At 43.9% G+C, this 14056-nt stretch overlaps 1 protein-coding gene across 1 annotated transcript in view; it reads right to left on the bottom strand.

Moving 5' to 3' along the window:
- Positions 1-14056, bottom strand: part of DNAH9 (dynein axonemal heavy chain 9) — a 332476-nt gene that overhangs the window by 45181 nt on the left and 273239 nt on the right. Inside the window, exons 60-61 of the mRNA XM_042967844.1 lie at positions 11864-12057; positions 9706-9854 (exon numbers count right to left, since the gene is read on the bottom strand). Coding sequence (XP_042823778.1) covers positions 9706-9854; positions 11864-12057 — 343 coding nt within the window. The remainder of the gene's footprint in view (positions 1-9705; positions 9855-11863; positions 12058-14056) is intronic.

Below are 14056 nucleotides of genomic sequence, written 5' to 3'. Positions count from 1 at the left end.
CCTGGGTTGGGAGTGAAGGGGAGTCTTGGGTTGGAAGGACCAAGGACAAAGCTGTGCTTCCAAAGGCCATACAGGAAGGAGCCAACCGAGGTGCCTCAAAGGACAGATGGATTATCATCTCCGTTATAATGCCTTACAATGCTACCGTCATCTTGACATTGTAAAGTCTTTACACGTCTTAGGTTTCATTTTCATCCTACAGCGGCCCTAGGAGGCAGGTAAAACGGGTGATTGGAAAAAAAAAATGGCGGATTGCTTTTAAAAGAAGCAAAGGCACGAGCTCATGTGCAAATCGAGAAGTATGGCTCGTTCGGGAAGGAGGTGATGAGGAAAGAGAAGAGAAAGAGTGTTACATCAAAGCACTTTCAAGGATTCATCTGACAAGGCAAGAAGAAAAACAGTGGGGGTGGATGGTCCTGGCTTTTGTGTTGAAACGGAGGCCAAGAAAAGTGAATTGACTCCCCCCCCCTCCTCCTTCAAAATTATTGAGGAAGGAAAATCCTAGAGGAGACTAAGAGCCACAAAGGTGCCAGAAGAGCACAGATTTCTGGTCAAGGGTCAGTGGATGAGCTTTAGGGGCTGGAGAGCTCCTAAACTCTACGCAGAACTTTGTCTGTGGGTCTACGCGCCTGGGGCGGGGATGAGGGGCTGTGGTGGAAGGGGGCTGAGGCAACAAATCTTCTGGTTGACTCTGAACTTTTAAAACCCTCTCCAGTACTAAGAGCTGCCATACTGAGGGGCGCCTGGGTGGCTCAGTCAGCGAAGCGCCCAACTCTTGATTTTGGCTCAGGTCATGATCTCATGGCTCGTGAGATGGACCCCCGCATCGGGCTCTGTGCTGATGGTGCGGAACCTGCTTGGGATTCTCTCCTTCCCTCTCTGCCCCTCCCCACCCCCCAAAGAAATAAACATTAAAAAAAAAAAAAAGAACTGTCATGTTGAAACAAAGGGATAGAGAAATGAAGGGGTTAAGCACATAAATCACAAACTCGAAAATGGGGAAGGATGCCAAGCTCTGTAAGAGCCTAAGTGGAGTAAAACAGTGAACTGTCTGGTACACGGACTCTGCCCAAGCATAGAGGCAGCAAGTTTACTTAATAAGTTGGGGCTGGGGAGAGAAAGGAAAGTGTGAGTCAGTCATGTAGACTGCAAACTTGAGAACAGGAGCCCGTCAGGCAGTCTGATTCCATCCAAGATGCAGAAAGCATGGCTGTCGCCAGAGTATGTGTTCTAAATTGGCGAATTAGGAAATAAATCAAGCCATCAATGAGGCAAGAAGGAAGGGAGAGAGAGAGGAGGCACAGGTGCGTAAGTAATCTCGAGGCGATGAACGGCAATATTGCTCCTAGTAAGGAAAGGTGTGAAGATGAAGCCAAGGGCAGAGCTGAGATAATGTATTCAGAAACAAATCACCAATATGGACCAGGGCGGGGTCAGCTTCCCTGAAATGACAGAAAGCTTCAAAGCACATGATGCAACAGACAGAGGTCAATTGGCAAAGAACAGTAGGAAATTGCTCATTTGCAGGGTATATAAAGGCTTCCGAAAAGGGAAAGATTGAGTGAAAACGAGGAAACTAGATCTGTCAATATGAAAGGAATAAAGCCTCCGGAAGCCAGAAGGAATGCAGGACTCTATAAAAGGGTGAAACTCGGGAATAACTTAGCTGTGACAACAGTTCTTATGATGTTTACTCATTTATTTGTTGATTCATTCAACAAGTACTTATGGAGCACCTTTTCTCTGCTAGTTATGCTTTTAGGTGCTGGTTCCAAAACGGTAAGCAACAGGTCCTGGTCCTTGACCTGAAGGATCTTGGTGACACGCAGGTAGGCATGCTCCGAGGCAAAGATATGTATGGCATTGGACCGACGGCCTTGCAGGGAGGTCAGGAGAGGCTGATACCTGCAGGGTGAGTAGGCACCGGGCTCTTGAATTGCTGGGGAGAAAGAGTTCAGATAAAAGAAACCTCTTGTAACACTGCCCTAGCTCAGGAAGGCTCACGATCTACAAGGGCTGTGGGTCTGGAGTAGAGTGAGCTTGGGGGAAGGTGAGATCCAAGGCTTGGCACGAAGGCCAGTCCATGCAGGCCCCACGGACCATGTCAGTGGTACTGGACTTCACCTTAAGAACAATGGGAAGCCACCAGTGAGTTTTAAGGAGAAGACTGACACAGTCGGATGTGAGATTTAGCAAGATGCCTTTGGCTGCAGAGATTGGCAAAAGATTGCAGGCAGGGGGTGAAGAACAGAAAATGGGTTAGGGGGCCCCTGGGACAGTCCAAGTGAGACGACGGTGACTCAGACCAGGGAGGCAACAATGAGGACAGAAACACTGAGACCAGTCTCACATGGATTTAGGAGGCAGAATCCATAGGATTAACGTGGTGGGCGGCAGAGGGAGTGTTGCTGTGACCAATTCCAACATTTCTGGCATGGCCAACTTGGTGAATGGTAGCGGTACTTACTGACAACGACAGAGCAAAATTTCCAGAGATAGAGAACACTAGGACTTTTCCACTTGAAATGGCACGGCGAACGCTGAGCAGATGAATGGAAAAAACCCACACCAAACGCAGCTCCTGGAATTTCAGAACAGGAGGTAGAGAGATAATCCTAAAGTTTCCAAGGAATAGACACAGGTAACCAACAAAGAAGAGAACAGCACCCTACTGGCATATGATCTCAACCAAACATAACCGACTTCCTGAAGACAGTCGAGCGAAGTGGACACATTCTGAGTACAAATGATTTTGCACTTAGCAAAACTACCAAACAAGTATAGGGGCAAAATTAAAGCCTTTTTAGACAGCCAAGGATTATGAAATTTTACTTCCCACGACTCTTTTCTGATGGCATATGCTAGCAAAACTGGGGTGAAAACTGAAAATGAAAGACGCAGGATACAAAAATGATAGAACTAAACTACAATATAAAGAAAATAAGTCCCAGGGTGGGACTTGCCTAGAAAGCCACAGTGTAACTTATCTCTTTTAGAACAGAAGTGGGCCCTAGGTAGAGCATTTTCAAGAAAAATAACACTGGATTCTATTAGATTCTATATAGATAACGGGGATTCTATTCAATTCATACAATAAATAAGAAGTGTGAGATATTAGTGATAATGGCAGAGGGGGCATTTATTTCTTCTTCCAAGAACAAGGAAAAGACATTCAGAAATTCCATGAAAAACTAAAAGCTCTTTGAGAAAATCTTCATCTACGTAGGAAGCAAACTGAAATTTGATATGACTTTGAAACTCCTTGCTGAGAACATTCTTTGAGAGACCCCTAGAGATTAGGACATTGGATCCATGAAGAAGGATATGTAATCCTAGCATATTTACGTGCCTCTTCAGTGAAGAATATGTATTTATTAACTATGACATAAACCCTATGTATCAGTTTTCTTTTTTTTTTTTTAATTTTTTTTTAACGTTTATTTATTTTTGAGACAGAGAGAGACAAAGCATGAACGGGGGAGGGTCAGAGAGAGGGAGACACAGAATCCGAAACAGGCTCCAGGCTCTGAGCTGTCAGCACAGAGCCCGACGCGGGGCTCGAACTCACGGACCGCAAGATCATGACCTGAGCCGAAGTCGGCCGCTTAACCGACTGAGCCACCCAGGCGCCCCATGTATCAGTTTTCAAATATTACAGTTAACTTGTAGACTAGGCATGAACAACATGAATGATGGTAACATTAGAATGAACATATATTCATCCTTGTCTACGAAAAACTTAAGGTGCAGCTGAAGCGAGCTGGAAAACTGAAATCTCAGCTTACACAGAGGGAAGTCAAGAGAAAGTATCTAGAAATCACGGAATAAAAAATTAAGTTTCACTAACGCTGTTAAAAGTGAACATAGCCCATAGAGGAAGTCAACATTTTAATATAGCTATCAGTATTTGGGAGTTTGCAAACCAATTAGATAATTGGATAAAATGGACCCATTCCTAAAAACAAATACCAAAACTGACTCAAGGAGAAGCAGAAAATTGGAATAGATATATAATAAGCAAAGACATTAAGCTAGTGATTCTTTTGTGTGTGCGTGTGTGTGTTCCAGTAAAACTTTATTGACAAAACAGGCAGCAATCAGATATGGCATGTGGACCACCACTGCTGATCCATGATAGAAATGAACAAACAGATAAATACATCTTATACTCTCCATGAGCAATTTTTAAATTCTAATTGCTTTTTTTCCCTAAAGGATGGGGGGTAGGAGGAACCATTTTACCTGTGTGTCACTGTCATTTACCTTCTAGCTTCCATTTGTAACTCTGGAAGCTAATAGCCTCAAACCAAACTTCCTGTCTGCTTTTAAGATACAGAAGGGGCTGGGACGTGTTATTGTGGGTTTTTTATTTTAAGGACCGAGATCCAAAGGTTAAACATGTTTGCCCTCCTTATCTAAGGAATGAAAATGCTCAGATGCAGGGCAGAACCTGATCGACACTAAATTCTCTTCAGCAATTAGCAACTTCTGTCACCTGTTATTGCTTGGCTAGTGTCTTCCCAAAAGATATAGTGAAATGCTAATTTAGCCCTCGGGGCCTGTGAATGTCACCTTATTTGGAAATAGGGTCTTTGCAGATGTAATCAAGTTAAGTTGAAGTCACTAGGGTAGATCCTAACCTGACTGGTATTTTCATAAGGTGACAGAAATCTGGACACAGACACACACAGAGAAGAATGCCACGTAAAGACAGGATGTGCAGGGAGAAGGCGGCCACATGACAATGGAAGCAAAGATGGGAATGAGGTAGCCACAAGGCAAGAAATATCAGAGATGGCTGATAACTTTCAGGAGCTAGGGGAGAAGCATGGCACAGGCTCACTCTCAGGCCTCCAGAACCTTGCTGGCACCTTGATTTTGGACTTCTAAGCCTCCAGAACCATGAAAGCACAAACAGCTATCGTTTTAACTTACTCAGTCTTTGGTAATTTGTGGCAGTCCTAGGAAACTAAGATACCAACTATGGGCTGACATAGAATAATTCAAATAAATTTCATAGAGCGTTCCCCTCTCCTCTTGTTAAATGTCCTCCCCACTGTCTAGATACCTCAGTCACAGAGCCAGCTCAGTAATTCTGCCATCAGATGCACAGGCCACATTTGATTTTGATTTATCTTTCAGATAAGCCGGGACTTTCGAAGTTAAATGGAAATGATCATTTTAATACTTTGCCTGATGTGGATTCAGAGCCAGGCCAAAGGCAGTTTGGCAACCTGTCAGCAACTGATAGTCTGACTGAAAAACCTGATACGTCAGCTATTGTTCTACTGTATTAGCTTCTTTGGGTCCTATGAACTCATGAAATATAACAAAACGCTGTATTGTCTAAACTCTTCTGAATATATGGCTAGCGATCACATAACTCCTTTTGTCTTAGTCTATGCCTGTCAAAGAAGAATTCTCTGGTGTCTTTTTTGTTTTGTTTTGTTTTATTTTTTAATTTTTATTATTTATTTATTTATTTTTTCAATATATGAAATTTATTGTCAAATTGGTTTCCATACAACACCCAGTGCTCATCCCAAAAGATGCCCTCTTCAATACCCATCACCCACGTTCCCCTCCCTCCCACCCTCCATTAAGCTAGTGATTCAAAAACTTCCCATTAAGAAAAGCTCAGGCCCAGGTGACTTCACCACTAAATTCTATCAAACATGAAGAAGTAATATCAGTCTTTCATAAAAATCTTCCAAAAAAATAGAAGAGGAAGGAACACTTCCCAAATCAGTTGTCGCTAGTCACTAGTTATATCCTCATACCCAAAACAAAGACCTCACAAGGAAAGAAAACAACAGGTCAGCATCTCTTACGAATATATATGTAAAAATCCTCAAAGACATATTAGCAAATTGAATCTAGCAATATATATAAAGGATTATAACCCAGGATCAGGTGAGATCTCAAGAATGCAAGGTTAGTTTAACTTCCAAAAATCAATTCACGTAGTATCTCAATAGAATAAACAACAAAACGATATCATCTCAATGGATACAGAAAAAACATCTGATAAAACCCAACACCTTTTCATGATAAAGGAAAAAAAATTCAACAAACTAGAAGGCAACTTGCTCAATCTGATGAAGGGTATCTGTAAAAACCCCACGGTTGACATCATACTTACTGGTGGAGATTGAATGAATATTCCCTAAGATCTAGAACAAGCCAAGGATGTCCAAACTTGCCATTTCGACTTAATATTGTGCTGGAAATTTTAGCCAGGTCAGTTAGGCAAGATGAAGAAATAAAAAGCCATCCAGATTGGAAAGGAAGAAGTAAAACTACCTCTATTCGTAGATCACATAAACTTGTATCTAAAAACAAAAACAAAAACAAAAACAAACAAACCCAAGGAATTCACAAACATTATTGGAACTAATAAACAAGTTCAGCAAGGTTGCAGGATAGAAGATCAATATACAAAAATATACATGTTATACACCTGAAACGAATATAACCCTGTAGGTTAACTATTATTCAATTAAAAAAATGCAAGACTTTACACCCCAAACTACAAAATATTAATCAAAGAAATTAAAGAAGACCTTAACAAATGGCAAGACATTCTATGTTGATGGCTCATGCCATCAACATGCTACGGCAAAAACATGGATGGGCCTTGAAAATATTATGCTAAGTAAAACAAACCAGCAACAAAAGACCCTATAGTATATGATTTTATTTCTAGGAGATGTTCAAAACAGGCACATTTTTAGAGCCAGAAAGTAAATTGGTGGTGGACTCGGGAGGACATAAGATGGAACAGAAGTGCTCACTAAGAGATCTAGAATTTTTGGGGGGGGGTGCAGAGAGACACAAATTTGCTAAAATTAGAGTGTGGTGATGGTCACATGGCCTTGTGAAAATATAAGCAAACTTTGAATTGTATACTTGAAGTGGGTGAATATAGCGTGTGAATTATATCTCAGTAAAGCTGTTAAAAATGTGGTAGAAAGTAGAGAGTCCTAGTGGGCATCAGTGGGAGCCAAATTCTTATTTTTTATATCAGGGAATAAATAGATATCTAGAATTGATCAATTTAAAACTAGTGATAGATTAGTAGGATACTGGCACAAAAACAGACACTCAGATCGATGGAACAGAATAGAGAACCCAGACATGGACCCACAAACGTATGGCCAACTAATCTTTGACAAAGGAGGAAAGAATATCCAATGGAATAAAGACTGTCTCTTCAGCAAATGGTCCTGGGAAAACTCGACAGCGACATGCAGAAGAATGAACCTGGACCACTTTTCTACACCAAACACAAAAATAAACCCAAAATGGATGAAGGACCTGAATGTGAGACAGGAAACGATCAAAACCCTAGAGGAGAAAGCAGGAAAAAACCTCTTTGACCTCAGCTGCAGCAACTTCTTCCTCAATACGTCTCCAGAGGCAAGGGAAACAAAAACAAAAATAAACTATTGGGACCTCATCAAAATAAAAAGCTTCTGCACAGCGAAGGAAACAATCAGCAAAACTAAAAGGCAACTGACAGAATGGGAGAAGATATTTGCAAATGACATATTGGATAAAGGGTTAGTGTCCAAAATCTGTAAAGAACTTATCAAACTCAACACCCCAAAACCAAATAATCCAGTGAAGAAATGGGCAGAAGATTAGTAGGAAATAGAGAAGCGGTTCCCAGAACTAAATTTAGAAATAGGCAAAAATAAGATAAGATAAAGTAAAATAAAATAAATTAAATTAAAATAAGATAAAATAATAAAGCAAAACAAAACAAAACAAAATGTGTCTGAAAAGGGAGATGGGGTATGGGAAGGACTGGAGCCAGGAAATGTTGGTTTTCATTTTAAAGTCTGTATTATCTATACAGTAAAACCTTTGCGAGCATAATTTGTTCTGGAAACATACTTGTAATCCAAAGCACTCGTGTATCAAAGCGAATTTCAAAACCCATTGGCTCAGTTGTGATCATGTGACGTTCGACGTCATGTGCTACTTGCATTACAAGACATGGCTCTTTTCTCAAGTTAAAAATTATTAGAAATGTTTGCTTGTCTTGTGGAACCCTCGCAGAGCAAGTTACTTGTAGCCCAAGGTTTTACTGTATTTTAAAAATGTGCAAGTGTCACTTGAAATTATGAGACTACAGAAACACACATACACATAAAATTAGTGAATAAGACAATTCTTTCCCTGCTGTAGACCCTATCCATTCTTTAGGACCCCAGTTAGCTTCTTCTCAACCACCCCCCAACACTAGGCATGCTGTAGAATTCTCTCACTGTGTAAACGAGTGGACTGCTCTTGGAGCTGGTTCCAACCTGTCGGGTCTTTATTTAACTTTGCAGAATGGTGTCGTTTGGCCAGTGTGATGGTTTTGATTAGTCGTTCATTTGCTCATTCTTTCATCGAACGTACATATTTCTTTAGTACCCCTCACCGTCCTAGGAAGTGGGGACACTCCGGCGAAAAGGACACCTGTTCCCAAGGAGCTCTCACCCTCTCACGAAGACACAGCAGTCCCTAGACAAGTACAAGGTGATGTACATAAAGAAGGGCACTCTAGGAGCACATGGGAGGGGGAACCAAGGACCTTGAAAGCCAAGTAGGTCTTCCTGGAGATGGTGACATTGAAATTGGTGTCTGAAGGATGAATAGAGGCTAGCCTGGTGAAGGGGATCCAGGAAGGGAAACGGCAGGCTTGGGAGAATGAAATGGCTGCCATGTAGAATGCAAAAGAGGCGAGTAGGGAAATGTGGACAGAATGATGGACCCCCAAGGATGTCCACGTCCTAATCCTCAGCAGAGGGGACTCTACAATGTGAGTTAATTAAGGCCCTCAAGATGGGGAGGTTATCCTGGATTATCCAAGTGGGCTCAATATAATCATAGGAGTTCTTATAAGGAAAAGAGGGAGGCGGTAAGACCCATTTATGATTTCTGATCTCCAGAACTGTAAAATAATAAATTAGTGTTGTTTCAAGCCTCCAGGTTTGTAGTAATTCATTACAGCAGCGACAGGAAACTAATGCTGGGAAGCAAGCTGGAGAAATAGGGAGGGACGGGAGGAGGAAGTTCCCTGTGAGACACATTAAGGAGTTTGGACTTTCTTCTCAGGGCAATCAGAGGCCGTGAAGAGCAGGGTGAGACCTGTGTTTCAGAAAGATTGCTCCGGCCCAAGTAAGGTGGGGCGGGGCGGGGTGGGGGTGCGGTGAGAGATGGGTGGGTGGCAGGGCAAGGTCTCCTCAGGACCCTGCCAGTGTCCTCAGGACTCTACCGTGTCCCACCCTGGATGGTCCCTTCTCTGGTGATAATCCCCTGGTGTTGGTTTCCAAGGACCCTGATTTCTGTATGTTAGCAAATACTGAGTACTGCCTCGTGAACTTGGGGTCTAGAGAAGAGAGACTGCCGGATGCAAAGAGTGGAAGTTCACGGGGCAGGTGCAGCCTTGGCTCCAAGATGAGTTTGTCTTTTTCTTCTTCTTTTTTTCAATCTTTGTTTATTTTTGAGAGGTAGAGAGAGACAGAGCGTGAGTGGGGGAGGGGCAGAGAGAGAGGGAGACACAGGATCTGAAGCAGGCTCCAGGCTCTGAGCTGTCAGCACAGAGCCTGATGCGGGGATCGAACTCATGATCCACAAGATCATGACCTGAGCTGAAGTTGGACACTTAAGTGACTGAGCCACCCAGGCACCCCTAAGATGAGTTTTTCTCACCTTGATTTTCCACATCTTTCAGGGGGTCCACGCCTGGAGACAGGATAAAAAACATGGGTGTGGCTGGTCCTGATTCCTCAAACGAGGCCGCAAAGTCTGGCGTTCTTCCCGCCACGTACTTGCTTCCCAACTTCTCTTCAACAAAATCTCTGCCAGAAAAGAAGTGCATGTGTATGTCAGTCACAAAATAGCAAACACTTGAGAAATGGAGGCGTATAGACATGGAAGGATGCACTCAAGGTCATGGGCGTGGTAGTCACAGAGGTGAGACCAACTTCCAGGTGCCTCATTGTTAAGTCAACATGCACAACCATGGCTGGCCCGCTGTCCTAGATCAGGGCTCTTTCTGAATCCTCATACATAGGCCACTGTCACCTTCTCTGTGAAGCTTGGATGTCCTGTCACATCACCACCGTCCATTGGAACGCCACCAAGATCAATGCTTTCAGAAAGCTTGCAGGCAGCTGGACCCTCCACACTCCGTATCCCTGTGGTCTTCTGTCTCGGTCCTCTATCTCAGCTCAAGATGCAAGGCCTCTGCTTTCCTGTGCTGTCATACTCTATCAATGTCTATTTCCTTTCATCCTACTCCACTCGTCAATGTTCCTTTCCCCACTGCCCTGTCTTCCGCCGAACAAACCTTTCACCTGCAACCACTTGGTTGACCATCTGGCCCAACTCTTGGCCTTAACTCTTCCCCAAGGACACTGCTTCCTTGTAGTCTCCACAGTGGGGTTCATTCTCCTACCTCTGACCTATATCTCAGGACGGTGAGGTGGGATCACGGTTCTCCTCACTGATGATTACTCTTTGCAAACCATGACTTCTCCATTCTCGAGGCTCCGTGGACTCTCCATTCCCCATGCTGCATCACCACATCCCCTGCACATTGACGTCATCTACTGTTCCACTTGTCGCTCTACCCTGAACGCTTGGCTCACGGACCTTCTCTCCACCAGCCTGAGTGACATCAACATCCACATGGATAATCTTCCAGTTCCTCTGTCTTCATTTTTTCCTCAATTCAGCCACCTGGTTTTGTGGCCACATTTTATCCTGTCATTACTGAAGGGCTTTGTCTACATCTGAAACCTTCAATGGAAACATTCCACTCTCTGCCGAAAACCTTCCGTCAGCGATTTAGCAACTGACCCTTATTCCACCTGTTCCTTCCCTGTGTTGGTGCCACCACAAATGGAGGATTTTCAGCACTGTGGCTTCTCTGTTTTGTTTCTTAACCGTCCCCTTACGCTCTTCTCCTCTTTCCTATCCAGTGTAGACTCCATGGCCTATAACCTTGAAAAAAACTAAAAAACGTCTTGGGGTATAATTGATAGCATAACATTTGTCGATTTTAAGTGTAGTATTCAATAATTGTTAATAAGTTTACTGAATTGTACAGCCTTCACCATAATCCAGAATTAGAACACTTTCATCATGCCAATACCATTACTGCCCACCTCAAGAATTCTTGTTCCCACCACCCAGCCCCAGGCTGTGCTCCAGACTAACTTAACTCTGAATCTACACCTGGGTGGTTGGACGTTGCCACAGGGAACCATTGATGAAGACAGGTGCCATTGTAAATACATGATCTTAACTAGGTGGGCTCTCAATGCTGCTCAGAATTCTTTGGGTTTCCCTGGTGGGTCTTCTCTCCCACTTGTCACAGATTCTATTTCAAACTCTGCACCCTTCTCAAATCTCTAACCCTGCCACCTCCTCTCACGCACAGACTCAACTGATGAACACAGACGTCATTAGACACGGTTCTCAATTTTCCACCATCATCCTACCACCTCAGCTAAAGGCACAAATATCGCGGTCTCCCTTCTTTGCAGTCGGAGAGACGTTCTTCCTGCTATGGGTGATCCTGCCAGCTCTTCTCTGGGTACCATCATCTCCCAGCACAACAGATGTGACCAGCAGCCTTCTCAATGCTGATATGGATGGGCTCACCTCTTTCCAAGTTGTCCACTTAGCTATTAAGAAAATACATGGCAGACACAGGGCAACAGGCCTTACTGGATTTTGGATGTTGGTACCAAGACCCCTGTGACTAGAAACACATGACCTTTGTGCTCAGCTCTGCCAATCTGGCCACGTTGAGACTGCCCCACGCCCAGCCTGGGGCTCCCCACTGTCCCCTGTCCCGTACCGTATGGCGTAGGTCATCCGGTCAGGCCGCATGACTCTCATCATACAGAGGCGCTGTAGGGCTGTCTTGTCCTTCCACTCCTGTGGAAACTTCTCCTTCTCAGGACATTCCGATTCCACAAACTTCTTCCAACTCTTGGCGGATCCCTCAATGTCTCGATCCAGATTACAGAATTCTTCCATTGATGAAAGTGCCTGTGACATTTTGGAGGATCTTGCTGTGAAATACAGTTTCTCCAGAAAGCTATAGTTTTCAATGCGTTGAGGGCGGGGGGAAGGTGTCAAGGAACGAGATACGAGTATAGACGTAATTCTGTCTCGTTCATACTCGCGTCTGGAATCTTGGATCTTCCCCCCAAGTAAGCTCAAGGAAAAGGAGGTGTTTTGATCAAGTCGCCTCAGCAAACTGTACTAACAGTGTGCAAGGGTTAGCAAATAAAGTGGATTATTATCAGTAGCACATTGAACTGCACCTTCCTGCAGGGTATTGATTGGGAAGAGGGACAAGAAAAGATACCAGGACTTTTCTGTTCACGGAGCCCAGACATTTCAAGTCTCTGACTCCTCCCTTTTATCTCAATACTCATTCTGCTGGCAACTCAAGTTCTCCCTCAAGGTGCCTCTAGATACTGACTTTGTGTGAATGCCAACACTGAAATTTCCATGAGTTGCCTGCTTCCAATAAGGACTAAGTCCAAATACGCAACTTAGTAATCAAACGTTTTCATCTAGCGTTTCCTTCCGATCCATCCGGGGAACCGGGTGTCCTTCTTCCCTCCTACTCTGTCCAAGAGTATCAGTGCCCAACCCTGGAACTGTGCCGGACTCATTCCCAACTCAACTCTTTGTCTACACTACTTTCATCATGCGAGAGATCCTTGATCTCTCCTCCCCCAAATTCCACTCCTTCCTTTTCTTGTGCTGGTCACGATTAGCATGTGGTAAGATTCTACATGTTGTTACAGTCCTGTTCATAATCAGCAACCTCTCTCAGGTACCTCCTCTCTCACAGAGAAACACAGAGCCTTCCCATCCTTCTTGCGTGGGTTACTTGAACTACTCACAGTGTTGAAATCTTTAACAAAGGGTCTGATTCAAGGTTCAGATGTTTGGTAGCTGACAGCTTTAAAGCCTTATCCACTCCCCTGCCACCACCCCACACCTTCTTGTTCTCCTCCACATCCAGGCAAGCTGATAAGTAAGTCTTGGTACTCCCTCCTCGGGTGCTGGAGGGAAGCCGAACCCTGTAAACCCCTGCTCACATACAGAAATAGTCACCCCTGCCCCAACTTTAAACTACTACTACTACTACTAATAATAAATAAATAAAACAAAAAAACCAAAAACCAAAGTGGTCTCCTTCCTTGGCTCTCTCAAGCCATTTTCAAATTTGGTTTTTAATGTTTATTCATTTTCTTTTAAATTTTTTTTTTCAACGTTTTTTATTTATTTTTGGGACAGAGAGAGACAGAGCATGAACGGGGGAGGGGCAGAGAGAGAGGGAGACACAGAATCGGAAACAGGCTCCAGGCTCCGAGCCATCAGCCCAGAGCCTGACGTGGGGCTCGAACTCACGGACCGTGAGATCGTGACCTGGCTGAAGTCGGACGCTTAACCGACTGCGCCACCCAGGCGCCCCTATTCATTTTTGAGAGAGAGACAGAGAGAGAGCAAGTGCGTGAGCGGGGGAGGAGCAGAGTGAGAGGGAGACACAGAATCCGAAGCAGGCTCCAGGCTCTGAGCTGTCAGCACAGAGCCCGACGTGGGGCTCGAACCCACAGACCATAAGATCATGACCTCAGCCGAAGTTGGATGCTTAACCGACTGAGCCACCCAGATGCCATGTGAGTAATACATTTTTTAATACTCTCTTGGTATGTGCGTGGCATCATCAGTCTTGATGTCAAAACCAAATTTTGGGTGGTGGTTCATCCCATCCCATTCCTTGAGAATGCCCACATAAACATTAGTCACTTGGACACTTTTCTACAATTCTTTCCATTATTACTTGACTCTGCTTATACATTTGGTCTCTTCCATGAGATTAAAAGGTAGAGTATGTCCAAAGCATCTACCACAATGCCATGAATTTTAAGTATCCCAATACCTTCTTGCTATTTGAATTCATCTGTTCGTCCATCCATCCATTCAACATTTATTGAATGCTTCATGCCAGGCACTTGGGGGTACAAAG

The sequence above is a fragment of the Panthera tigris genome, chromosome E1 (assembly GCF_018350195.1).
Source record: "Panthera tigris isolate Pti1 chromosome E1, P.tigris_Pti1_mat1.1, whole genome shotgun sequence".
NCBI lineage: Eukaryota > Metazoa > Chordata > Mammalia > Carnivora > Felidae > Panthera > Panthera tigris.
The sequence above is the reverse complement of the archived record's forward strand: the minus strand, read 5'-3'. Positions and strand labels throughout refer to the sequence as shown.